Source organism: Diprion similis, chromosome 4 (genome assembly GCF_021155765.1).
Source record: "Diprion similis isolate iyDipSimi1 chromosome 4, iyDipSimi1.1, whole genome shotgun sequence".
NCBI lineage: Eukaryota > Metazoa > Arthropoda > Insecta > Hymenoptera > Diprionidae > Diprion > Diprion similis.
Genome location: NC_060108.1, coordinates 16539675 through 16564165, shown reverse-complemented (window position 1 = coordinate 16564165; position 24491 = coordinate 16539675). Strand labels below are relative to the sequence as shown.

Below are 24491 nucleotides of genomic sequence, written 5' to 3'. Positions count from 1 at the left end.
CCGGAACGACCTCTTTCACGTAACCAGGTGCAGCGTCTCGGATCTTGACTCTGGGAACCAATGCAGATGAGACCGCAATGTACCAAGGGAATCATGATGCACTTTCGGAGTATTCGCAAGGGGTGCGGATAATTGCCAATCTCAAGGAATCTCATAAGCACTGGGTTCCTGCTCACGACGATGTCCTATTCGATCTGAGGACTGAGAAATACTTTCAAACTCATTTGTCTTAATGTTCGGAAAATTAATCGAGTCACTGCGTTTAATATGGCAGACGAGCCAAACACCATTTTCCAAAACGTCAAACATCCGATAGCTCGAAAACTCTACAAATCTGAAACACATGTTCCTAAAAATCTGTAAAGTTTTCTTCACATTCCTGTACATTTTACATACTTTTGCTTGTTACCGGTCGTTCGCCAATTCGCGGATCCGTCTAATCTTACGATTTTCCAAATCAAGTTCGCCCTCGAAAGAACAGTTAATTGGTCCTTATATCAATTGAGATATCCTGTGTCGTTATACTCAAGAATGTAATTAGAACGAAAGTAAGCAAAAAAAAAATAAAAAATAAAAAATATATATATACAGATTTGATAGAAGTCCTTCAGGTGAAGTGCATCCATATATTGATTTCTGGTGACTAGAATTCATTAATTTACACATTCAAAGTCCGGGTAGCAAATCGCACCGTCAAGCCAAGGCAAGGGTCCTCGGAATCCCGCGATCCGGGACGGCGAGGAAGAAGTCCCGGTCGTTGGGAGCCGTGGTATCTAGTTAGGGAACCCGCTCGCGGTGTGCTGACAAAGCGGGCCTTCGGTGTTCAGTCCGTGTCGCGCGTCGAGACGCGAAGCACGTCGTGGTGGTCGTTGTTGAGTACCGAGAGTAATTCTCTAGGGCGAAACCATACACTCGAGTCTGTATCCATTAAGTGATTATATCAAATTACGTTCACGTGCGTTTCGTTGGCGGTTCTCAGTCGCATCGCGTGATTTTAACCGAACCGATTCGAAAAGGTCGGCGAGTCGATCGCTCCTCTTCTCCAATATCGTGGCCGAATGACAGCGTGCAATTTTTCGCTTCATTCACGGTGTCGCGAATCGGTAAAAGAATATTCAAACGCCCGCGGATCGTACCAACGACAACCGAAAGTGCTTCGTAATCATTTCTGCCATTAGCTTGTGCCTCGTGTGTGTGTGATGCCGTGATTTTATTCTATTATTTTATTTTTAAACTTACCGAACGCGAGTATCAGCTTTCGACTCACCATCGCCAGTGATATCGCATTCTACATTGTGTCGTTTTAGTTATCATGGAATACCTGAGGTGACTCGAAGATGAATGGGTACAGTGGAATTGTTTACGAGGTAAGCTGCGATACGTTTAGTCAAATTATTGCACAAGAATGTCAGATTCACTTCTGCAAATATTTAATACAACTTACAGATTTCAAAATTTACTACCGTATCTTATACTAAATCAACATTGCGTTCTCACGATCGTTTTCAATCTTATCTTCTTTCACTTAACGCTAACGATGTCCAAGAACTAATATTACCGGGTCGTACCAAGATTTGGAATTCTTCAATTCGTCAGTTTAGTTCTTTCAAATTTCTCAACAATCATTTTTCCGATAGGCTTTTGCTAAATAGATCATGAAAATATTTTTAAAATCTTCGTCTCAGCTCAGTCAGTGACGTCTGTCCATGCAAATATCGTAAAAATATCAATTTAATTAAATTTCTGATTACGGAAAATTCCTGGTCGCCGTTCGCAGTCTTAGTTTTTGCAGACGATCGCGCTTCGATGGGCGATCGTCTGGCATTAATTTCCGTCGTACAGATGTAGAATTTTTTTTACTCTTCGCCTTTTTTGCCGATTGAATTCCTAGCTTTATGAATCCACGATCTGAACTCCTTAACTAATGTTTTAAAAATTGTAGTGCAGTTCTTCCGTGATTGTAAATAATTTAACTCGACTATTTACTGGCTCAATTACTATTATTATAATTTCACTAACTTATGTTTCTTTTTGTTCATTATTATTTTTTTTTTTTGTCAAACGCGCGAGTTTCTGCTCCAGGTGAGGTTTGTGTACAAGGGGTACTGATAAGAACCCTTTACCCGATTAGATAACACGCAGCATTATATGCGTGGCAGGTGTATATCGTGACAGTGCAGATAGATATATGCCTAATATATACACGTAGACGTGCCGACACACATTGATGTCATTCCCGCACCTCGACGTCGCCGTTCGAGTTCAGGTAAAACTAGATACAATTGTCACGAGGCCTAGTTATCTGCAAAAAATGTTTTCTTACCTCGTAATTCTTACTCTATTAAAACTTATTTCCCGCTGCCGCAAGACTATGACGAAAAACAGTGGCAGAGTTGTAATCGACCGAATCGATTCGATACCGATCCTTCTCATCCGCACGAGATGCGAGGAGGTATAAGGAAAAATGATACGCCGGATTGAAAAATTGAGGAAAATAAAATTGGAATTCATAATCAATCGAGGCTGTCACTTCCGGCGGTAAATATTCCTTATCGCTGGTGGAAACGTGGCAGAAATGCAAAACTAGGAAGGACACGCAATGAGTGAGTAACAGGTAAAATATGAAAAAAAGATCGGTATCGAAGGTCATAACGCGATTTTTAGGCGTAATTGCGAGAGATAAATTCCCGATGCAAATGAAGCGAAAATCAAATTCTCGCTCGCCTGCGCATCAAGATAACGAGCGACGATCCGGTCGCCTCTTCGTGTTCGCAGTCTGCACGATCCGGGTTCTCTTCTTCTGTGCGGGTGAACGAGATGGAGACGGACTTACGGCCGGATAGCCGGGGGAAAGGAAACAGGGAGAGAGAGAAAGAGAGAGGGAGAGAGAGAGAAAGGGACAGGTTTGGCGAGGAGGAGAGATCACGAATTAAAAAGTCGTCAAGGTGAGGAGCGTTATTATTTCGCTTCGAGAAAACATAATGTCGGTCGAAAAAGAGACGCCGGAGGAATTGCGGGTCCTTCTGGGAACGGATTTTATTGCCGGGCATAGCGACCCCGAAATTTCGCATAATTTTACACATGCGATTAGGTATTTCTACCGGTGTGCACACCCATACTGTCGTACTTAAGCAGAAGAATCTTCTCCGATGACGCAATAAGCGAGCCTCACTTTCGTGCCGTCTGACTCGATGGGTCTTACTCCGATATATTACGAGAACCAAACCGACTCGGCAAGTTAGAACTGAATGCTAATTTTGTTACATAAACTGCGAATGCTATCGTATTACAGCCATATGCATGCACACACGTATCTACAACTCGTGCCTTCGCTCGCCTATCGCTTCTATTTCACATTTTTATTCAACCAGCTCGACGATGACGTCACGTCTACAATCGTATTCCAGCTCGCGTTCTTTTAGTCTCTCTTCTTTCAGTGTCTTGGAAAAGTTATTTTCATGCTATTATTCGAGAGAGGAATTTTTTTTAGATATTCTAAACAGCGGTGAGGCTTGTGTCGAAAAATTTACTTATCCAAACGGAATACTGATACATATCATCCGAGGAACCCGGGGTTTTGGTATTCACGGATTCCTCGACAGTGAAATATTATAACTACGGTTGTGTATTATTTTTCACACGTAAGTTCTCGCAGGATTCATGAGGCAGCCTTCTGATTCGACCACGGTCAGGTATAACTGCAGGGTTCAAGTTCAATCAAGATCAATCGCGAATAATTCTCCGTCACCTCGCGTGTGCAAATCTACCGCGATGCTCGCAACAATCGGTTACGTGGGTCAAACACACAATTGCGTCGTATTTTTTTACACAGCGTACTTGCCATCGTGAGAAAAAAAATCGCGGGTTCAAAAAAAATCCCGACAATCCTACCGTTATTCAAATTCTGTTTTCTGCTCTCAGTCAAGGATAAAAATTGGGAAATTAACGCGACTTAACGTTCACATCCATCGGTAGTCGAGTAATAAATTCGACGGACGCGATACTTGAACATCGTGGAAGAATGAAGTGGATGTTTGAATAAAAAATGAGATGACAAATGGTCAAAGGAAAGTGTGAGAAGATCATGACTTACAGACGACGTCTGAGACGAGGTTCCGACTCGAGGGCGGGATGCGTTTGTGGGCACAGATTCATAGGTGGAATGCAAACGTGTGTGTGCGATGTGGTACAACCCGTATAGGTACGAAGGAACCCCGCGATCTCGTCGAGAGGATATGTCGTGTGTGTTTGACGAAAAGAACAGCCGCGCTTGCCAAAGTCAAATAAAGGCGCGGTCTGCATTGCCTCTTATATACGCACAGCTCGAGAGCACATGCATCGCAAGATTCTTATACGAGCAATGTACGAACGTGCGCCCTACGCACCTTGACGGCGTGTGAACTTAGCTTAAGAATAAACAGACACTCTAACGCGTGCACACAGCTGCAGAAAGTCTGTGCAGGTATTTGCTTACTCATATATGCGCGTATTTATTTCCTTCAGTGGAGAGACGAAGAGAGAGAGAGAGAGAGAGAGAGAGAGAGAGAGAGAGAGAGAGAGAGAGAGAGAGAGAGAGAGACGTTCTAATCGTTCCACTTGTGTTTGTCCCTCGACACTTACGTGCATTGGGTTCGTCAAAAATGACCCGCGGGCCTCGGGAGGCTCTGACATAATTGTTATTGTTGTTGCTATTAATATTAATACCAATATTATTCTATATACAAGCATACGTGCCTAGGCATTAGTTTAAATGCTTAAGCGGGGAGAGAGAAGGAGAGATTGAAAGCATACTAAATTGTTGCGCTGGTATAGCTGATTGGTCACGTACTCCCTTATTGGTCCTTTGCTAATACAACGTGTTGCTTCAATGAAACGCACACTCGGTCTTGCCCGTTGGCCTCGGGCGATTTGGCTTCTAAATATTTTTTCCATTCTATCACCCACCACCTAGGTGTGATAAACGCTTCACTCGACACCATTAAGCCTGCGGCGAATGTAAAACTAGATTTAATTTTTATTATTCAATTAAATTTTGACTCGGAGCAATTTACTCTAGAAAAATATTTACGGTATTGTCAATCGGTTGAAATGTAAATAACAGACAATACCGTCGAACGTGTCTCATCCAACTTTCGAGAGCTTGAACTCTGACTGTCTATGCACCAGCGAACACTACACTTCACGGCACGTAATTTCATAATGTATAACCGTACGTAATTAATGAATATTACGTAAGCTTGTATATAGATAGTAAAAATACCGATTCTACAAGGAAGCGGCCATTAGGTTAATAGAGATGTACAATTTTAGCGAAGTGGCTATCGAACCACGTCATTATCAATGAAGTATCATCGTCCACGTGCGCGCATGTTTTCTACCGGCAAAAGAGTCACGGAGAAATGAAGAAGAAGAAGAAGAAGAAGAAGAAGAAGAAGAAGAGGAAGAAAAGGAAGAGGAAGATGGAGGCTGCAGACGATCGCGTCGCGTCGTGGGCGTTGCGGGCAAAATTCCACTCGCTCTCTGTGCAGTGACTCATGATACACCAGACCTCTGCGACCTTTTGGTATACCTATATCTATAATACAACCGCTTTGATGTTTTCTGGGGCAGCACCTTGGAACCGATGGTATTGGCTGGCCCATCGCTCGGATTATTGGAGGAAAAGCTCGATACCTCGGTACCGCAGGCGTTATAAAAAAATCACTTCTGGAAACACTGTGGATTTCTCTGTTACGGACAAGCAACGAAAAGCTTGTGTGAAAAGTGCGGGGAATAAACAACGAAACATGTTCGACGGTTGATTATTATATACCAACTCGACGTATAAAGGGATTTGAGTTCCAAAAGGCCAGGTGCACTTCTTTAAACGTAAGTATAAAACGTGACTCTTCTCGGGTGGTGCAGGGTGTGTGTTGTTGGCTGTAAAATCAGCTGCGCCATTTGCCCATGCGAGACGCTCCAGGGTATCAAGTGTCGTTTGAAAAACAGCCGCTGAACGCCCTCCCTCGAGTATATCGTGGTATGTTACTCTACAGTTATGGTTGTAAAGCACGTTTGCCAAGGGAATATACACGTGCACCCATACTCGACTAGACTTACTTAGCTAACCCGCGAAAAGCGCACCGTGAGCTGGACATTCGCCAACATCCAACATCCACCATCCCCTTCTCTCTCCTCCATCTTCCCGTCTCTTTCGAGACGATGAACACCCTTCCTTCCAAGACTATCTCTCCGTTTCAGTTTGGTCATTACTTAACGTCATCGAAATACCCCGACGCTCGTTCCCTAGCTGTCAATTATAAGCGCTGGAAGACTTGTCGCCATGTCAGTGAGACAAAACGAAAGTGAATCCGTATCTTCGTCACATTCGCGTTCGATTTATATACTGAACAGGAAATTTGTGTAGCTACAGTAAGAATTTTTCTTTCTTCTGGAAATTTTTATAGAAATAATTTTAAAATTGATAAGAGATAGTTTATCGCGTACCATATATCTAATGTTTGAAATAGACATCGACGATTTCGTATTGAAAATAAAATACTAGACGTGAGAGACAATTCGGCTTTTGAAAAATGACCCCGTTGTCGTGGCTGCTGCTGCACAGATGAAAGGCAAAGCAAAGTTTCGGTCGAGTGATATAGAAAGAGGAAGAGAAAGAGCTGTATAATGGAGTAAGTTGACACCTCGACTCGGTCAGAAGTCTTCCGCCACCGGTGAACGTTCACGACAACTCTTATACCGTACGTATAAGTACGGGTTGACGAAACTTTTGATGAAAGATAAAATCGAGTCCCCGTCTTCCGTAGCTGTAATGCGGTTGGTGCGTACAGCACACGTACGTCACAGTGAATACAGCAGACACGTTGGTACCATGGAAGCGCCGCAAGTTGTGCTATACTAGACTATAATAAAAATGACTTGAAGCTTGAGAAATAGTTGCGTAAAACGAGGGAAAAAATGGTAAAAACTGGTTACCGGAGCCGTACGCACGTCTGCATGTCACGGAAGAACCAGACCAGACGGAACCCGCATGGTAGAATTATGTACCTACGTTATATAGATACTCGTAAGCGCATACACGAAACGGGAAACTATCCCAGGGCCGGCTATCGCTTCCGGAAGTCAGAATCCTGCACCGCGGTTTACCTTAACCCGAGATGTTGTCCAGTCTGGCGGTTTCTCGCTGACTCCAGAGTATCGGGTGTAAAGCGATGAGACATTTTTTGTAGCTGCAGCATCGGCTGGCTTGAAATTCTTCAAATTCGATCCTCGAAGTCGTTTCGTCGTTCCGTCGTCTGTAACCTGCTGCGGGGATCCTGAAGGAAGAGTAAAAAGATATCATTACTACACGTGCAGCCTGGCACGACTTCGAGGAAGAACGAGAGGAGTCGCGTCTTCTCGATAGCTTAATGGGTCGGCTTATGCTGCATTAGCGGAGAGCAGGGTTCGTTTATTAATTATCGATCTTTTGTTTGATTTCTGATCGCCAACCGCATTCCTCAGCTCGATTGAGACGCTACATCGCGGCCCGCTTTTTCTTTTCGTACTCAGAGACGGCCTCTTTCATATTCGGAGATGACAAATTAATTGGGGGGGGGGGGGGGGGGGGGGGGGGCCTGTTATTACGCCGATATCTACTTGGAGAAATGGAAAGAATATTTAAATTCGAAATAAGAAAACGGTTAACTGAAATTATCTGTACTTTAAATACATTCTCAGAAAAAGAAAACTCCATCCGGTCCGATGTTCGTCCGTTATTTAGACGATACGATAAACAACGACGAACCTTGAATGAATGACTGAATGAACGAATGAATATTCCACACATCCGGCGGGCAAGACCTTATCTTTTTCGTAGTATACTACGGGATGTTTTCGTATTTACTTTTCCGTATGGCGTCGATTGATAAGAGGATAAACATCAATACCGCAATGCACGGAGATAATATTCGCAGATTTCCTGCATCTAAGAACAACGAATGGAAGATTGCATAATTCTACGCGGGATTAAAATTTTCCATTGAATTATTCGAATTAACGATCTAGAAACGGAGTTCGCAAAAATTATATGGGAAAAATTATAGGTATTGGAAAATTATTTGGTAAGTGTTAAGGGTTATTGCAACGATGACTTGTTCCAAAGTTCAGGTTCCTAGCTCTATTAATACTAACAAAGCCCAGGGGGGGGGGGGGGGGGATACATAGTGAGTCTGTAATTTGTGTTTTATTTCGTGTATGGGATATTACTTCCATCTATGCGACTTAACCTTTGGTAATACAACCGCATGTATACCTATATACAACCTACATATAATACGAGGTTGTTTGACAAGCCGGGGCAAATGAGGCTGGCTCAGTGCCACATCGGATAGCCCATCGAGCATAGACGAAAGGCCTTTAATCAAAGTCAGAAATAACCAACGTAATTGTCTTTGACTATGACCTCCCGGCAGTTTCGTTATCCGACTTTTCTTTTTGGTTTTTTATCGTTGTATCTTGTCACTTTCGATTTTTGGTCACCCTGTTATCAGCATTTTTCAGCTTCTTAATTATCGATAAGTTTTAGAGAAAATTTTAAGCGCGCTTTACGCTCATTGGTTCGTAGGTACGCATTGATGAGTCGTAAACTCGCGGTTAATGCCTGTTACGACTCTGCTGCAACCGTGCGTTCTTCCTTTTTTCTTTCCTTCTCTTTTATTCGACAGATAATAACGCTAGTATCTATGGTTAGTGTGTCAAGATGCGTGCGTGAACGCACACTTGTATGTACGTACATACGTCTTATACATATCCATCGATGCACTTCGAGACGCTCGTTTCATAACTGGGTCGACGGAATGTCGGATTGTTAGACACGCCCATGTATACTGTATACGATTCGTGTTCCGTTCAGTACTCCACAATTTTTATCATACCGTTGAATGAATAGTGACCTGATTAAAAATGAGGAAGAAAATACGCGTCTTATTCTGTCGAAAATCGTATGAAGAATTGAACAAGCAGGTTTCCTAATCAGTTTGTCGATAAAAAAATTTCCCTTTTTTATCGCCAGAAGTACGTGCGTAATCGTCCTTTCACCCAATACGATAAATAATTGGTCTTGAGTAATTTTTCTTTCAGCAATTAAAACGAGTTATACCTTGGCACTTACAATACTAGGCAAAATTGTCGGTTACTAATTAGAGAAACTGCTAATTAAGGAGGGTATAATGAGATTGTAAAGAATCTCGCTGAGCTCAGATGTCAGTGCAGAAGTCGGCGCAGGCAGGTATATACTGATTTTCGATTTCACTTTTGTAATTCAAAACCGCGACGCCGATTAGCGACGAATCAAACCGCAATATCACTCACGGTCTGCCACTGCAGTAGCTAAATGTTATGCCGCCGGCTACTTACGTTATATATACACGACTCAAGGTCTTCTAGCTCTTCGCTCGACCGAATAGCATAGCATGGCGTACCAGCTACTGCAAACCTTCTTATCGCGACAAATAATCATTTCTTCACTCGTTACGAGCATACAAAACGCCAGAGTTAAGTCTAGTCCAGCCTCCAGGCCCATTATTCTTACCACTCTTAAAAATCATACGCTCTGCTCTTTTATCTTTGATTTTGGAACCATTTTGGGATTATTGAAATATCGATTTTTCATCATTTCGATTGCGATCATTTTTCCAAATTTCAAGTCTGCCTTTGCACAATAGTGAAGAGGGAATTAACAGAAGAGCAGTAATTTGAATTTTTATTCGGGTAGACTTGGACGAATAAACAACCAGTTTTTGGCAAAATTATTCGTACTCCCCACAGAGAATAATGAATGATGAATGGCGAATTGACTTAACTTTACTATAAGCTCTAATTTTTTGCGACACTAGATGCTCAATACATTATTGAAGATTGAATAGACTGATGATCTATTGAAGTAAGATTCACTTGCTAACTACTTGTCAAGCGTCATATCATACTGCAATTTCTCTACCACAACGGTACAAACAATTCTAAATTTTCCCCCGACGTTTTCAATCCAAAAAAAGATTCGTCTTCCCTCCGACATCCATATTCGGCAACGTTTTATCGTCAGCAAGTAAAGTCAGCAATATTCTTTAATCGTCCGAATAAATTTTCGCCACAATACAGGATTTCTTCCCTCAAACGATCTGCAACAAAAGCAACCATTCCGGATCCGGATCTCAGGAAATTGCCAAAAAACGAAGCACGCACGTCTAAGGTCATATACCTGCGCTACTCGCAGAGCCGGAGAGATGAAATTAGTCGCGCAACGAGCGCGGCATGCGATTAGCTTCGGTTGACACTAAGTTCCACGGTTCCCCGGGTGCCGGTTGGGGCCCGGTCGGGCCGCAGATCCACCTACGAACGTGTGCGTGCAGCGTGCGCTCTCGACTTACTCTCGACTTACTCTCGGCTCTGGAGAACGCCGCTGCTACTTGGTCTCGCAGTAGTCCTCTATGCACGGAGCTCGATCAGTCGCGCAGCGAGCGCACTGTCATTTGATCGGTCCGCGGCGTGGAAGCACGTAGACGAGAATCGGCGGTGCGCGTATCTCGAAATTTGTTCTAATCGCCACCCGATTCCTCAGCCGATTATCGACGAACGCACGCCGTCTGCAGGGAGACGTTGATGTCGCTTCGGACGTCGAAATCACCGGAGGAACCGGTTTTCTTCTATGACCCATTTGCGGGGGCGGACGTCCGATCGGATTGACCGGTACCGGCCTTTTGTCCGATTCTCCTTGCCTCGATACCAGCTGCGTTTGAAGCTCGTAAATCGCCCGTTTCGCGGACCTTTATTGCATTCGCTTAGGTCCTGTTTTTTGATTTTTAATTTTTGATTTTTCGATTATATATCGTCTGAATACCTTGGCTTGACGCCAGTTTTGTCTAACGTGGGGACGCAACTGGGTTTTCAAGTATACGCATCGCGCCAGAATGAACGGGCGAATCCGTGCGGAGGCGTTGTGTAATATTCATGAGTGCAACCGCGTCACAGTGAAGGCGGTACAAAGGTTGTGAGAAGGAAGAGGAGAAGAGAGAGAGAGAAAGAGAGACATGAAATTCAAGCTTCTTCGTTACGATGTGAAATTTATACGATAAAAGTGTAAAGAAAAACCGTTCGCGATTAGATACGGGAAAATTTCCGGCTCGACTCTTTCATTCGGATGTTTATTTATAAGTATTAAAAGTTGAAGACGATTCCTTTTGGAAAAAAAAATTTTAAAAGCTGTATTTATACATTTGTTTTTTTTTCCTGAATATCAAACATTCCTTGATCGTTCGATAAATACATCGCTGCTGCTGCTGCTGCTACTGCGTATGAAATTCTGAGCAGATTTAATCGGGATATTTTACATTCGCGTTTGTGCCAATGTTTTTTATTATTGTTTTTTTTTCTGACATTTTTTTCTTTCATTCACTTTCTGCGTGTTGTGCTGGAATCGAATATATACCTGTGCCAGTGAACGATTCTTCCGGAATTTAATTCCTTTATTTTCACCACTCAGCACTTGGAGTTTCAATTGTTGTGGGCGAGTGAGAAATAGAACTGGGTCACGCTTAATCGATTATTGATTTATACACTCTCGTGCATCGATGTGTTCAAGGATTTATGTGCACAGGCTTTTACTTTCATTACAATCTAGAGGTTTGAAAATTAGGATCCTCGTTTAGATGCTTAACACTTTCAATTCAATCTAAGGTGAGAAATGAGTGAAAATAATGAGCAGAAACCGATGTCTTGGAGATTAATATTTTTGAAAAATCGTGTATTCAATCTGCATCTTGTACATTTCAAGATAATATAACGTGATGTAACGAATCTTAGATTACAGAAGAAGAAAAAGAAAAGAACATATTTCAAAGATCAAATCGATTCTATAACTAAGCGACAAATTTCATTTACGATAATCTCGTGAACGTTTTCTGCAACACTTTACTGCGTCGATACGATAAAGCAATTATGGAACGATAATTCGAAACCGATTTCAACCTAGCCTTCTGCCAACGCCTGACAGACCGTGTAGCTTCACGATCATATTAATTCCCGAGCCGATAATCGTGCGGCAGTGATTTAAACTCAACATCACAGAAACTGTGCGCGTGTGTACGACAGGATGGAAAGTCAGTGCATAGACCATATAATGCGTGGGTGTGTCAGAAGAACCAGTTACGATGGATCGAGGAGGAGTCCTGGAAGCGCAATGAGCTAAAAATAAAGGGCTCGTCGAGCCGCGCGTCAGCAAACTGTGAATCTGCAGGGAAATAAAAAATAAAGGGAGATCAGATTATAGGGGGAGAAGGGAAGAAGGGAAAAGGAAGGCTTCGTGTCCGCAAGGCTATCTGAATATCCGAATGAATAATGAATGAACCCGTGAATGCGTAGCCGCGTGTATAACGCAGGGAAATATCGGGCGCCACTGCAGAAGACATCGAGGGCCGACCTTCGTTCGAGCGCCACGAGGTCCTATTAATAGTCGGTTAAAAAGCCGGTAGTCCTGAATAACGAAGACAAGAAAAGAAGTGAGACAGAAAAAGATCACAAGTGCACAAGTTTCACGTGCCGGCGTCGCGACGCCGCGCCGCGCCGCGCCGCCCGAGTTGAACGACGCTTTATCCTATCCACGATCATTCTATTTTCCCCTTATTCCCATTCCAGCATGCATGGGCTTTTGTCTTCCTAAGGATTCTCTTACTCCACAATTATCCACGCGGACGTTTAATGCTCGTCGTTCGACACGCGTCTGCAGTTAAATTCTTACAGGCATATTTTAACACCGAAATAGAAGTCAAGACAATGCAAACATGAGATACAAGTCCCGCGGCAAAGGACACGACGATGTTTTCGACGAGGTAATTAATCGATATATACCCTCGATACATTTTTTATGCTTCTGCCTCTTCGATGTGCTTCGCACGTATGTATACGTAATTGTTGATACCCACTTGCGGCATGCGGGCTGAATATTCTCCTAAACACGTTGTTCAGAATTTCATATCACTGATGTGAAGGATATTACAGTGTTATACTGCAGCAAGTTTCGAAGCACGTTCACGACGAACTTTTAATCTGTTCTAAGTTCTTCAACTCCTCTTTTCTGACTCGCAGTTGCGTTTTTTTCCTCAATTTTCACAAGTTTCCTGAATCATACAAAACGCGGAGGAATTTTTGTCCGAACAGTGATTCGGCTCGGTCGGTGGAGCGTATAATTGCTGTAATATCAACTGCCCAAGATTGTGATATTAAAGTCTAAAAATTGGATGTATATAATAATCCCGCCGTGCGCGTATCAAGATGACAGATAAAGACGCGGAGATAAGAGGCAAAGAGCGAACCTGTGTATGCGGATGTCTTTATCGGACAGGTTAATCTCGGCGGCAGCTCGATTTTATTCGCTTGCTCTTGTTTTTTATAACGATCCGGTTTTCCTCATACTTCCTTTTATCTTCGCTTTCAGGGAGCGAGGTTCAGGGATACTTCGCAACAGATTCACAAACAGTGGCAGGCTGATCCTGCCCGAGCTTTTCCCACCGTTGGTAGTCCCGGATCGGATGCACCCACTACAGGCATCAATTCGGCCGAAGGTTCTACGGCTACACCCACGCCGAGTCCGAGCCCGACAAATGGCCAGCAGAATTCGGTGAGGGTGCTTTTTTTTTTCTTACCTTACTTCTCTTTCATTTTACGTCTCTCTCGCGAACCCCGAAGAGTTAAAGATTAAAGTTGCACTTTCCACTTCTTGGGCAAATCGATTGCTGCAGGAAGTTCTTTTTTCACGTCAAATCACGCAGTCTGTGCACTCGAATTTGAGACGTAGTGTAACGTAAGTTACTTTTAAGCCTCAACTGTACGCACGATATACGAGTTGTGCACGCAAGTCATTCAACGTACAGTTACACCTGTGGCGAAAAGTTCAATTCATTCGGTCGGTATGAAATATTGTGGTTAGAGGTAATGAAAGAAACACGAGATAAGAAACGATTGTAATTAAGATATGTGCAACTCGATACACGTATGTATACAGGTATATAACGTTGCGAGTAAAAAGTCTAATTACACTATACGCCTCCCGTCCGTATGCGGAGACTCTTTTAAAGCTTGGCTATATCTCGTACGTAAACATAATTGAAGCTGGGTTGTAAAAGAGGTGAAAATAAATTGAAAACAAAAAAAGAGAAAGAAAAAAGAAGAAGAAGAAGTAAAAAAAAAACGACAACCAAAAACGACGTAATATACTCGTTAAAACTAAACCGTAAAAGTTAATTATCTCTATTGATAATTTGCCGCTTGCTGAATAATATATGTATAATATACCTGCGTGGCTGCTGTATGTATAATGCCGTATGCGTGTTATTGTACTTACACGTGCTGTTACACGTCGTTCCACATCCAAACTTCAAATATTGCACAGCAGCTGTGGATAACGACGGTGTTTTCTTTTTATTTTTATCAAAATTCAAATTCAACCGTTATAAATTATCTCAGATTGGAGGGTGAAATCGTAATGTCCTGAATAATGAAAAACACAAAAAATTTCTAATCGTTAAAGTCATTCAATTCACACATACATAATTATACAATAACGTTCCTGTGTGAATGACACTTAAATACCGAGGATGAGGAAAAAAAAATGTTTGATTTTCTCGTATAAAAATTCGTCGAATTGTATATGGGTTTTTGATTTATTTGTTAGAAAGAGGAAGTTTTTACGGGTGGTCTCACGGACGGCGCGAGTTCATAGGCTTACCGAATTTAGCCATGTTTTTTACACCCATGAAAATAAACACCGTTTCTATTTTATGTTACGTTTTTTTTTCCCTACTCTTGTACTTCCTTTTTTGACAACCCCAACCCTTTACCGCCCCGCCTGCCAGCATCTCGTTTATAAGACTGCTGCACGCGTACACGTGTACGTATACCTACATGGGATTTATGTATGTGTGGGTTGTAGAGCGGCGAGAGATTTTTTCGGCCCAGACTGTATATCCTCTCCCCTTTATCCGGGCCGAGGAGCGTTTTTATGGACGTCCGCATCGTAAACATGTTAATCCAGAAATCTCCTCTTCCTTACACAGTCCTGCGCGTCCTGCGGGGGCCTCACTTAAATGCTTGGTATCCTGCACGTACTCATATGCCGAAATTGGTTGCGGGATGTTCCGGAACCAGACTCATTGCTCAATTGATTTATACTTAAAGGAAACGAAACGAAGAACTGACGAGGTTTTTGCTGGAATTGGAATTGGAATTGTTTTTGCGAAAAAAATTACTCGCGATTTTTTGACAATTGTAAAATGCTGATCAGCTTATATTCGATTAAAATTTCGAAATTACATCGCCGATCGTGTAATTTTTTTCTTTTATTTAAACGAAAGAACCTTCAGACTCGTCGAAATAAATTCATGCATGTATTGAAAAATTTACAATTCCGCAAATGTCAAGGAGATTCTTTACTCGCACTGTTTACCTGTGAGGTAATTTTTGTTTGCTAGATTAGAAGAGAATGAGTAAAAATGTACCCACTAACCGGAAAAATAAAAATAAATTATTCAAATCACTTTGGCCAGAGGCGAGTCCGACGCTAGGCCAGAATGCCACACACGTACGAATATCTCAAGTAGCCATTTACCCGTTCAGCATCACGAGTGGCGGGCGGGTCGCTGGCTTAGCTCTTTGCCTTTCCTCTGACAAACAAGCGGTCTCAAAAGTGCGTAAACAATTCGTAAAGACGCACTGTGTGTAATGCTGTTCTTTACTTTCATTCATTTCTTCAATCTTCTTGATGTTTTTCTTCTCTTATACTCTCATGCCTAATCTACTACAGTTCTCAACTTTATCTCATATTCATATAAATAAACACAAGCCACTCTTTACCGTGCAGAAGAGGATCGTTCGCAAAGACGGGATTACGGAGTTTGACGAAATACGATTTTAGGCAATGAGTTTATTTATTTTTTTTTTGTTCATTCGAAGTAAAATTTAAATCATTCCGTGAAGATAAATTATCATCAAACCGCGCACCTCTATATCATAGCAACCGTGACGCATCTCGGCTTCCGGATGTCCGCTGCCGAGAAACTCTTTCTTCGCCACTTAGGAAAGGCCTCAGCCGGGGTGGAGCACGTGCCACTAACATCTGGTACCAGCTCGCTCTTCCGGAGGAGCTGCAAGTCCTTCTGTTCCGTCGTAAGTGCATCCATAAGCAGCTACCGATAGTCCGCGGTAAAAGACGGACTATAGAGAAAAGCTTCTCTCGCTCCTTAATATATCGTTGAACAATTCGAAAAGTAAATCGTTTCACCCGCAGATGTTATGAATCGAAAATCTGTATGACGTTAGATGGACGCGATTTGGCTTCTGACATCAATTTTAAGACAACATTCCGTCAGACTAATTTTAGATTCGAACAAGCGTGCGTGACGTCAAGAAATCTCCAGCCAGTGAAAGACGTCGGAAATTTAAATTGAAAATATCGGAAAGTAATCCGTAGGCATCAGCAAACTGTACCCTGTAGAAGTATCGGTTCGCGTTGATATTGGTCAAGTGGAAAGAAGAAAGAAAGGGAAGTGTAATATAAATGTTTGCTCGTCACGCAGTGACCTGATTGGAAGATTGATACTTGGCGACGGAGTGAAAATTTGGTGGACGAGCACGAAGGAGCGAAGAGGAAACGGGGGGCTTTCCTCGTGCAGGGCTGGAAGGATATAACATTAAGTTCTGTCCGGGCGTGGAGAGTGCCTAGACTCGACCATCGACCGGCAATTTGTCAATATTTATCTAACTAAAAGTTGACACGCGACGACCCAGATATTTTACCAGGGTAAAAAAAGGAAGAAAGAAGAACCGAAAAAGGTGGAAAGAAATGGATGGTAACTACAACACAGATTTTTTCTGATCCCGTATTTTTGGATGTATGTATTAGAGAAACGGGTGGGAAAGAAAAAGAGAATCGTTTTCGTAGAAGTTAAACAAAAAAAGAAAAGGGAAAGAAACCAAAAACTGTACACGCAAATGTAGTTATTGATCAAGTTGTCTTTCAGATTTCTCATTTTTCACTCTTCCAATTTTGAGAAACATGTGCCTCTGACACATGACGTAAAACCCGTTTCAATCATCTTTGGGCAAAAGAAATTGAAAATCGTGAGTGATAAATAACCTGATAGCAATTCGAAAAGGTATTATAAAACTCGTGTAATTTTTATAGTGCAGTAAAAAATGTTTTGCTACTTTAATCGCCACATGCGTGTCTTGAAAGTTTACAGATCAAAGAATTCTAAAATCAAACGTTAGATCAAAACTACAACATAATTATGCAACGATATTTCGACGTCTGGAAAACGACCTAATACATTAAAAAAATCGTTAAAGGATCGGACTTGCTACCGTTAAAACAATTTATGCTCTATATATATTGCTGACGAAATGATGATACTAACAATAATGATACCGTGAAAATTGTCGCTGCGAAGTTACACGCTGCAGTGATAACAGCAGACGCTATAAAGCGACGAGGGTAAACAGTCAGAACTGCAGTTAAGGGTTGGGCTCTTGCACGACGAGGGTGGGGCTTCTGTTCAATTTCTCACACAGTTAGCTCGCTGCCCTTCCGGCCGCATAACCTTTACCAAAATCTGGGCATATTAAACCAACCGTATATATATATATTTAACCTGACTCTACAGTGAAAATACGTTTTACGTATACACATACGATATTGCGCAACCGCAATATCCTTGTTTCCTTCTTTCATCTGAAAATCCTTTTACACTGCATATATATTCGTTATAAGTATTATTTTTCGCCTACTTTCTCCGTCAATTTTTATTTACTTTCTTCCCTTTTCGTTACCAACTTGTCATCGAGGGATGCATCTCTCGCAGAATCGGGGGAGTCGATGTTTTGTAAACCTTCACCACTGGCTGACGGAAACCAGACAGCCCTACCAGGTCAGACATGTAAATATAACCTCGGCACAGTCGCAAGCACAACGTATGATTTAGCTACCCTGTAGCGCATCGCGAACTGTTTCCACTACATCACAATAACGAGATCTCTCGAGTTACATACGCGTGAAAGAAGTAATTTACTATAACAATCATTACCAGGCAATGCACTTCCGGTTCTGGTTCTGGCTTTTTACTTCACATTTCCTTTTTTTTTCTTTTTTTTTAATTTTCCCTTTCCTCTACCCATCCTTCACTTATATTTCACATCCCTCTATGTTTACTTATATTTAACACCCTTTCACAATGCAGTCACGTATCTAACAGCAACGCAAATTACTCGACACAACTAATTGGAAGGGACGCGAGGGGGGCGAAGAAAAAGACACGAAAGAACGAGGGCTGGCTTCTCGACCTTTCCACTTAACGTTCAACTCTTAATTATTTCGCCTCCTTGCGTTTGCTTATTACATGTTTTATTTGATTTTTTTCATCCCCCCTTTTCCTTCTTACTTGGTCATTTTAAATGGAGCAAAATGCCTGAATAATATTTATAACGACTAATTTTTTTTCGCGGGCAGGTATAATGTAATAATAACGGCCTTTCCGCTCATTAATTTTTCACTTCTTCGCCGTTTAACGACTTGCTTGCCCCCCGAAGCAGCGTGGTCGCTCGATAATATTATATGTAGTCCTATAAATCTTGGAAGGATAAGAATTTTTTCGATTTTTGGCTGAAATAAAAACATAAATGAAAAGACATATGAGAAGTGTAAAATTACAATCGTGCCAATCGAACGTTCCTCCTTTTTTCACTATATAAGTAATATTTCGATCGAAGAAGGAGTTTTTAATATAATTAAGGGTGGCTGGGGCAAAATGGGCACTTTAAAATTTTTGATAATTCAAAAAATTTAGGGCAAAGTAGGCCCCTGAAATTTTTTAAATAACGAGGGACAAAATTAACCACCTGCGCCTTTTATTAAATATAAATTATTCGGAAATCATTTACTCGAGTAATTGCAGACCTCATAATTCTAAAGATTTGAAGTTGTGTTTTACTTTAAACTCGTCAAAGTGTAATAATTTTCTGAACTTGAATTTATGATTACTTTTACTCGAGAAAGCTAGATAATAATTTAACATAACTGTTAATTAACATTATAGGAATTATTTTCTTAAGGGGTCCACTTTGCCCCACCCTCCCCTATATGACATTCGCAATTTTCGATACAATCGATGAATTAATGGATATAATTATACGGGTACGCAGATATAATTTATCGGAGAGGATTAGAGGCGGTTGGCAATAAGTAAAGCTGCTCGTGGCGGACGAGGTGAACTTGGCGCATGCGTGGCGCTGATCTTGCTTGCGTGTATACGTGCCCACGAATGTCTGTTGAGGATTCTCGACGCCCTGAGCACCGTTTTGAACTCTGCCCCTCTCTGTCAGTCTTTCTGCCACTCTCCTCGTTGCCGGTTATCGCAAGTTGAAAAATGCTGAAACATCGCGACGCCGAAAATCCTACCAGCTATTAAGCCGGAGCTGGTTGCAAAAAAAGCCTCCCAGCTACCGTGAAATATTTCAAAATGATGTAACTAATACCGGAGAAGTTGTTCGGTACGTGCGAAATAGTATAACTAGATGTGTGTATATGCGGTAAAATAAATTGATACTAATTACAGGGGTGGGGGTAGACGTCGGAGTTATTCAATCGGTGTGTGAGATGAACGCGTAGATTAATTATCTCTGGGAAACTAAATGACAATGAAACAACAGAATTGTTTATCGTTGAAGTGAAGTGAGGAAGGAAATTAAAGGCTCTTTTGCCATCCTCGATATTCTGTTCAAACGACTGCATAGCTTAAGCCTGACTATTGTACATGGGAGAAATAAGATGATGTCAACTGTACAGTGTGACGATGGATTTTATAATCCATATTGCAGATATTCGGTGAGTCATTGTTTTTACAAAGCTTCTGTTACATATTCCTATGTCTAGCTATGCATATCTGTATATATATATATATATATGATAAGTAGAAGGTATGTGAACGGCAACAAAATGAAAATCATACCGCTATCGATGTAATTATTTCCGATTCACCGGGTTCGTTACGCTACGTTCTCGATATGTGTTATTTTATATTTTCGCAAAGACGTAGAACGCAGTATATGTATATATAATGTTTCTACTTGTTCGTTTTGCGGAATCTTCACGTATTGTATATGAACGATGTTGAGTCAGGCGCTTTTTTTATTCCCGTCTCGAAATCAAACGGCTGCGTGTGTAACATGCAGTTAATGTGAAACCGGCGTGTAAAAAAACATTTTACAGATCCTCCGGACAGTTGTTCGGATCATAGGTCATGGTCAGCGATATTCAGCAATCTAGCAAAGACAAACGCGTTGATAAAAGATTATTTATACGACATTACTTCATTCACGATCCAAGGCGAGCGGCAATGTTATGAAACTCAAAGATAATCGGCGGGGCGTGCATATAAGCATACATATAATGTAGATATAAAATATCGACAAACGTGTAGAACCTGGGCCTAAGTATATAGCAAGGTTTTTTCACCGTATAATCTTTCATTTTGTGTGCATGTGGCGTCGTAATCTCCCGTACGAGAAACTACGCGTCTTTAACGCGTTATATACATACGTGAGCAAATCGTCACCCGGCATACATCACGCCGATTTGAGCCATCTGCAGCAGCAGCGATACGGCATCGCTATTTTCCGTCGATGATTATGAATTTCACGCATCTGTTTATAGCAACATATTTTTCAATGACAGATGTACAATGCTGAGCTACATTTTCCTTCGCAGTTTTATAGCTGCTGTGAGCCTTGACTAAATCATACGGTTTATACAGTGAATCCAACTCCTATACTGCTCCTCATTTTCCGCCTCCTCATCTCTCTAGCTCTCTTTCTCTCTCTCTCTCTCTCTCTCTCTTGCTCTGTAAGCATTAACAATTTATTGGTGCTAATTAAGGAGAGTCGAGAGTGAAACTTGAGCCAACACCACGACGTGAGTTGGGCCCTCTGCGCGCGTGTATTTGCTCATCTTCTTAAAACACCATAACGCGCACATTAGACCATCCGAACTGTGCGTCGCATTATAATGCCGTAGAAGATTTTTATTATAGCGAAGGACTCACTCGAACACAAAAAATTGCGCAAAGATCAGCTGCAGCAGATAGCGTTTTAAATTTTCCCCTCTCTTTTTCTTATTCGTTTTATTCGTGATCCTCAATTGAGAACGCTACTACCGTGCAGCTTGTACAAGGCGAGAAAACAACGAGACCAGGGAGCCATGAGGTCAGCGTGTCAAACTGCTTGATTAACACGCGTGCGCATCGTTTAACGCGAGTTTTTAACACCGCAAGCTACAGCAAAGCTGGCGCGAGATCTCCGGACCACGATCATCGCGGAATTCGTCTTGACAAAGGCCCTAACGCCCGTTTCATACCAACTCGTTCGCGAATATTAGGCGAGCCCTGAAAGCAGCTGAAAGTGGGTCAAATACGCGCGAGCAGCGACCGAATCGATCATCCAGCCTCGATCTCGGTTCTAGGCTATTTTCGTGCTTTCTATTCCCTTTTCCCTCTTCCAGGCACGCACATTTTTTTACTCATTCTATGTATTCTCTGCTCATCGGGCGTAACTTACGATGCGCAGATTGGATCTATGCCGCACGCTTTTCCATGGATTCGGTTTTGCTTTGCAGCACGAGGTATTATAATTCGCCTAGGTTGTTTGCGTGGAAAAAACTTCAATTCAACATTGCGCAACTGCATGCACATATTGTAGTATATGGATGTTCAGGTGTAACACGTGCGATAACAACAACGTGACAAGGCCATTTTTCTATCGTACGACGATTGACACTTTAACGCCAAGTGGATCGAAGCAGGGACGTTTTTTGAAACGTTTACTTTTTCTTAACTCGTAACTTCAACTGCAGATGTTACCTGCAGTTCCACCTTATCTGACTTCTTACTTCCACTTGATTGCACCAAGTGCAAGCTATATTGTCAATTCGACATTTAATCCATTCGTTCTTCCATTCTGATGTGGAACCATCATCCTTACTCATTCCAACCTTAAGACGTCTATGAGTCTGAATCCTATTTCGAGACAGTTCAAACTTACCTTCGGGAGGCACGATAAATTTTCAATCCTTCGATCCACGTTCCGATCCAGTGGATTCAAGTTTGACACGAGTCTTGATCCGCAGAGGCGGCCCATCGCGATTGATCAAGTGAACAACGGTGCACGAATCTGAAGGATATCTTAGTCGGATTTAAACGCCAGGCGTATTATACCAACATGTACGTACAGCTCAAACCTGAACCTAAACCTACTAGGCCGCAGTTGTTGATCCCGCAAGGGCTTTCCATTCTGGAGAGTGGAGGACCTTCGCTGGGTACACGCAATTGTTTCGAGGGGTACTCGCCGCGCTGCTAAGCCTCCTTCAAATTAAACCCACCTGACTACCATCTACCCTACATTTCTATACCTATATATCCGCGGCTTTTCGTCCCAAGATTCCGCGGGGTCTTTTTGATTTTTTATCAACCTTAAATTAAGCTCGCTTAAACCAACACGTCAAAACGAACTCGGAACAGTGGATATAAAGGGTGGAGAAGCATTATGTGCATACGTACTTGTGAATAAATTAATTTTTTTCATTACATTAATAAATATTCAGAATTGGATAAGTAAAAAGTTTCGGATGTATATAGAAGAAATATTTTTCTAAAAAAATAAAAATAACGACAGAGAATGATTAGTTCAGAATTTTTTATATAATTTTTTTTTTTTTTTTTTTCCAAATTGTTTCCGGTTCTTGAGCGTAGAGGTCCCCTTGATTTTTTGTTTACACCAGAATTTGTATAGATTATTCACGTGGTTTTGGAGAGTTTCAAAATATTCCGAATACCGGCAATGTGACTTGGAATAAATTGTGAAGATCCTGGAAGCGTTTACGTGATTTCACTTCACGAAATTTCTTATAACACGATTTCGAGATCGATGCAATTTTTTTTACTTCACGATGTATGTATGTCAAGTTTTTACCGATCAAACTTGACCGAAAACAGTTGCGGTATACTAAATGAATAGATCGCTCTGACATTTATCCCGAATTTAAGTAAAGCCGTAGGTACTTCAATTATTACACTCTAAAACTTTTCGGGAGTTCATCACATCGAATCGCAAGAGTATACAATATATTACCAAAAAATTGACTTTTCCGATCAGGGAAACATGAGAGACAAGAATTTTGTGTAACTAAAATCGTGTGCGCCGATTTATCCGCGTGTCCAAGTTTCTTATCTTCCACCATCACTGTACGACAGCAACTTTTCCGCGAAGGATGTAAAAGCGCGAATAAGCATAGGAAAGAAATACGGAGGCGTCCCGCAAATCCTCCAGATAACGTGTCAGTGCGCCAAGGTCACCGGGTCGAAGCTTTTCCCCGGTAAGCCCCGACTATCCCAACGGATTTCGGTGTGTCAAGGTCGCGCGCGCAGGACCTCCGGGTTGGTACCTACAACCTAGATACGTCAGAGCCGCGGCGACGTCGACGCAGCATCCGTCCGGGAGATTTGCGCGGTGCCGGTCCTGGGCTTCTCGATCCTCGACGAGCTTGCGTAGCCGGGAAACCCTCGACGCTCCTCGTCGTCATGGCGACTCGCTGTCATCCCGGCACACCCTGCCGCCTTGCCCCCAGTACACCGCGTACGTCCTTCGCCCCAGGATCCATCCTCTAAACTCGATTTTACATGCCAAGTGGTATCGTGCACACGCCTTATCTACACCGTATATATAACCTTTGCACCAGGGCGGATCCCCCGGGATTTTATCGAGCTTTAATAGGGCCAGTTTAACGATCGTTTCAAACTGTCAATTTTTTTATTTCTCTTCGATACTGGATTGTTTTATTTACTTGTTTATTTAAAAAAAAAATTTTTTTTGTAACAGTAAGTTCACACGATACAATCTCTTGATATAATTCCACTAATTTACGGTATACTGTGCAGAAAATAACCATTTAAACCGATCGTAGTAATCTGTCGTAATTACAGTGATACGGAGAGATGAAAACGACGATTTAATGTAAAAATCTGTACTTGTTTGAAATCACATGCGTGTAAAAATGACTATGAATGAAACTTTTGTTCTGCGTCATATACAGGTACACATGGTCGATTTGCGATAGAGAAACGGAGGAAAGTATGAACAAAGTTCGAGTCGAAACGCTGCGCGCTCGCTCTTCTCTTATCTGATTTCCTAAGTATTATTATCTCAGTTCTTGAATTATATATGTGTACCTTCTACAGTGATTAAGATATACCGAGATTAAAACCGCGAGTGTTATATGATATCGTTGGAGACGAATAGTGCACGTTACACATCTTCCACCACTCTGTATTAGCCATGCCGGTTTTATTCGTTAGACAGTTGTCACGTGTCTAAACTATTTTTTACACGAACATACGTCTGTGGGTGGAATTAAATAGAAA

General features: G+C 41.8%; 1 protein-coding gene across 7 annotated transcripts in view; it reads left to right on the top strand.

The window, feature by feature from the left end:
- LOC124405642 (tensin-1) overlaps positions 1-24491 on the top strand; it is a 95271-nt gene that overhangs the window by 36966 nt on the left and 33814 nt on the right. For 4 of the 7 annotated variants that reach the window (XM_046880705.1, XM_046880704.1, XM_046880706.1 and 1 more), the window contains exon 4: positions 13469-13651. In XM_046880705.1, the coding sequence (XP_046736661.1) occupies positions 13469-13651 (183 nt within the window). Of the gene's footprint in view, positions 1-844; positions 1368-12022; positions 12864-13468; positions 13652-19401; positions 19907-24491 lie in introns of those variants that run through there. The other 3 variants (XM_046880710.1, XM_046880708.1, XM_046880711.1) reach the window with 3 other exon arrangements.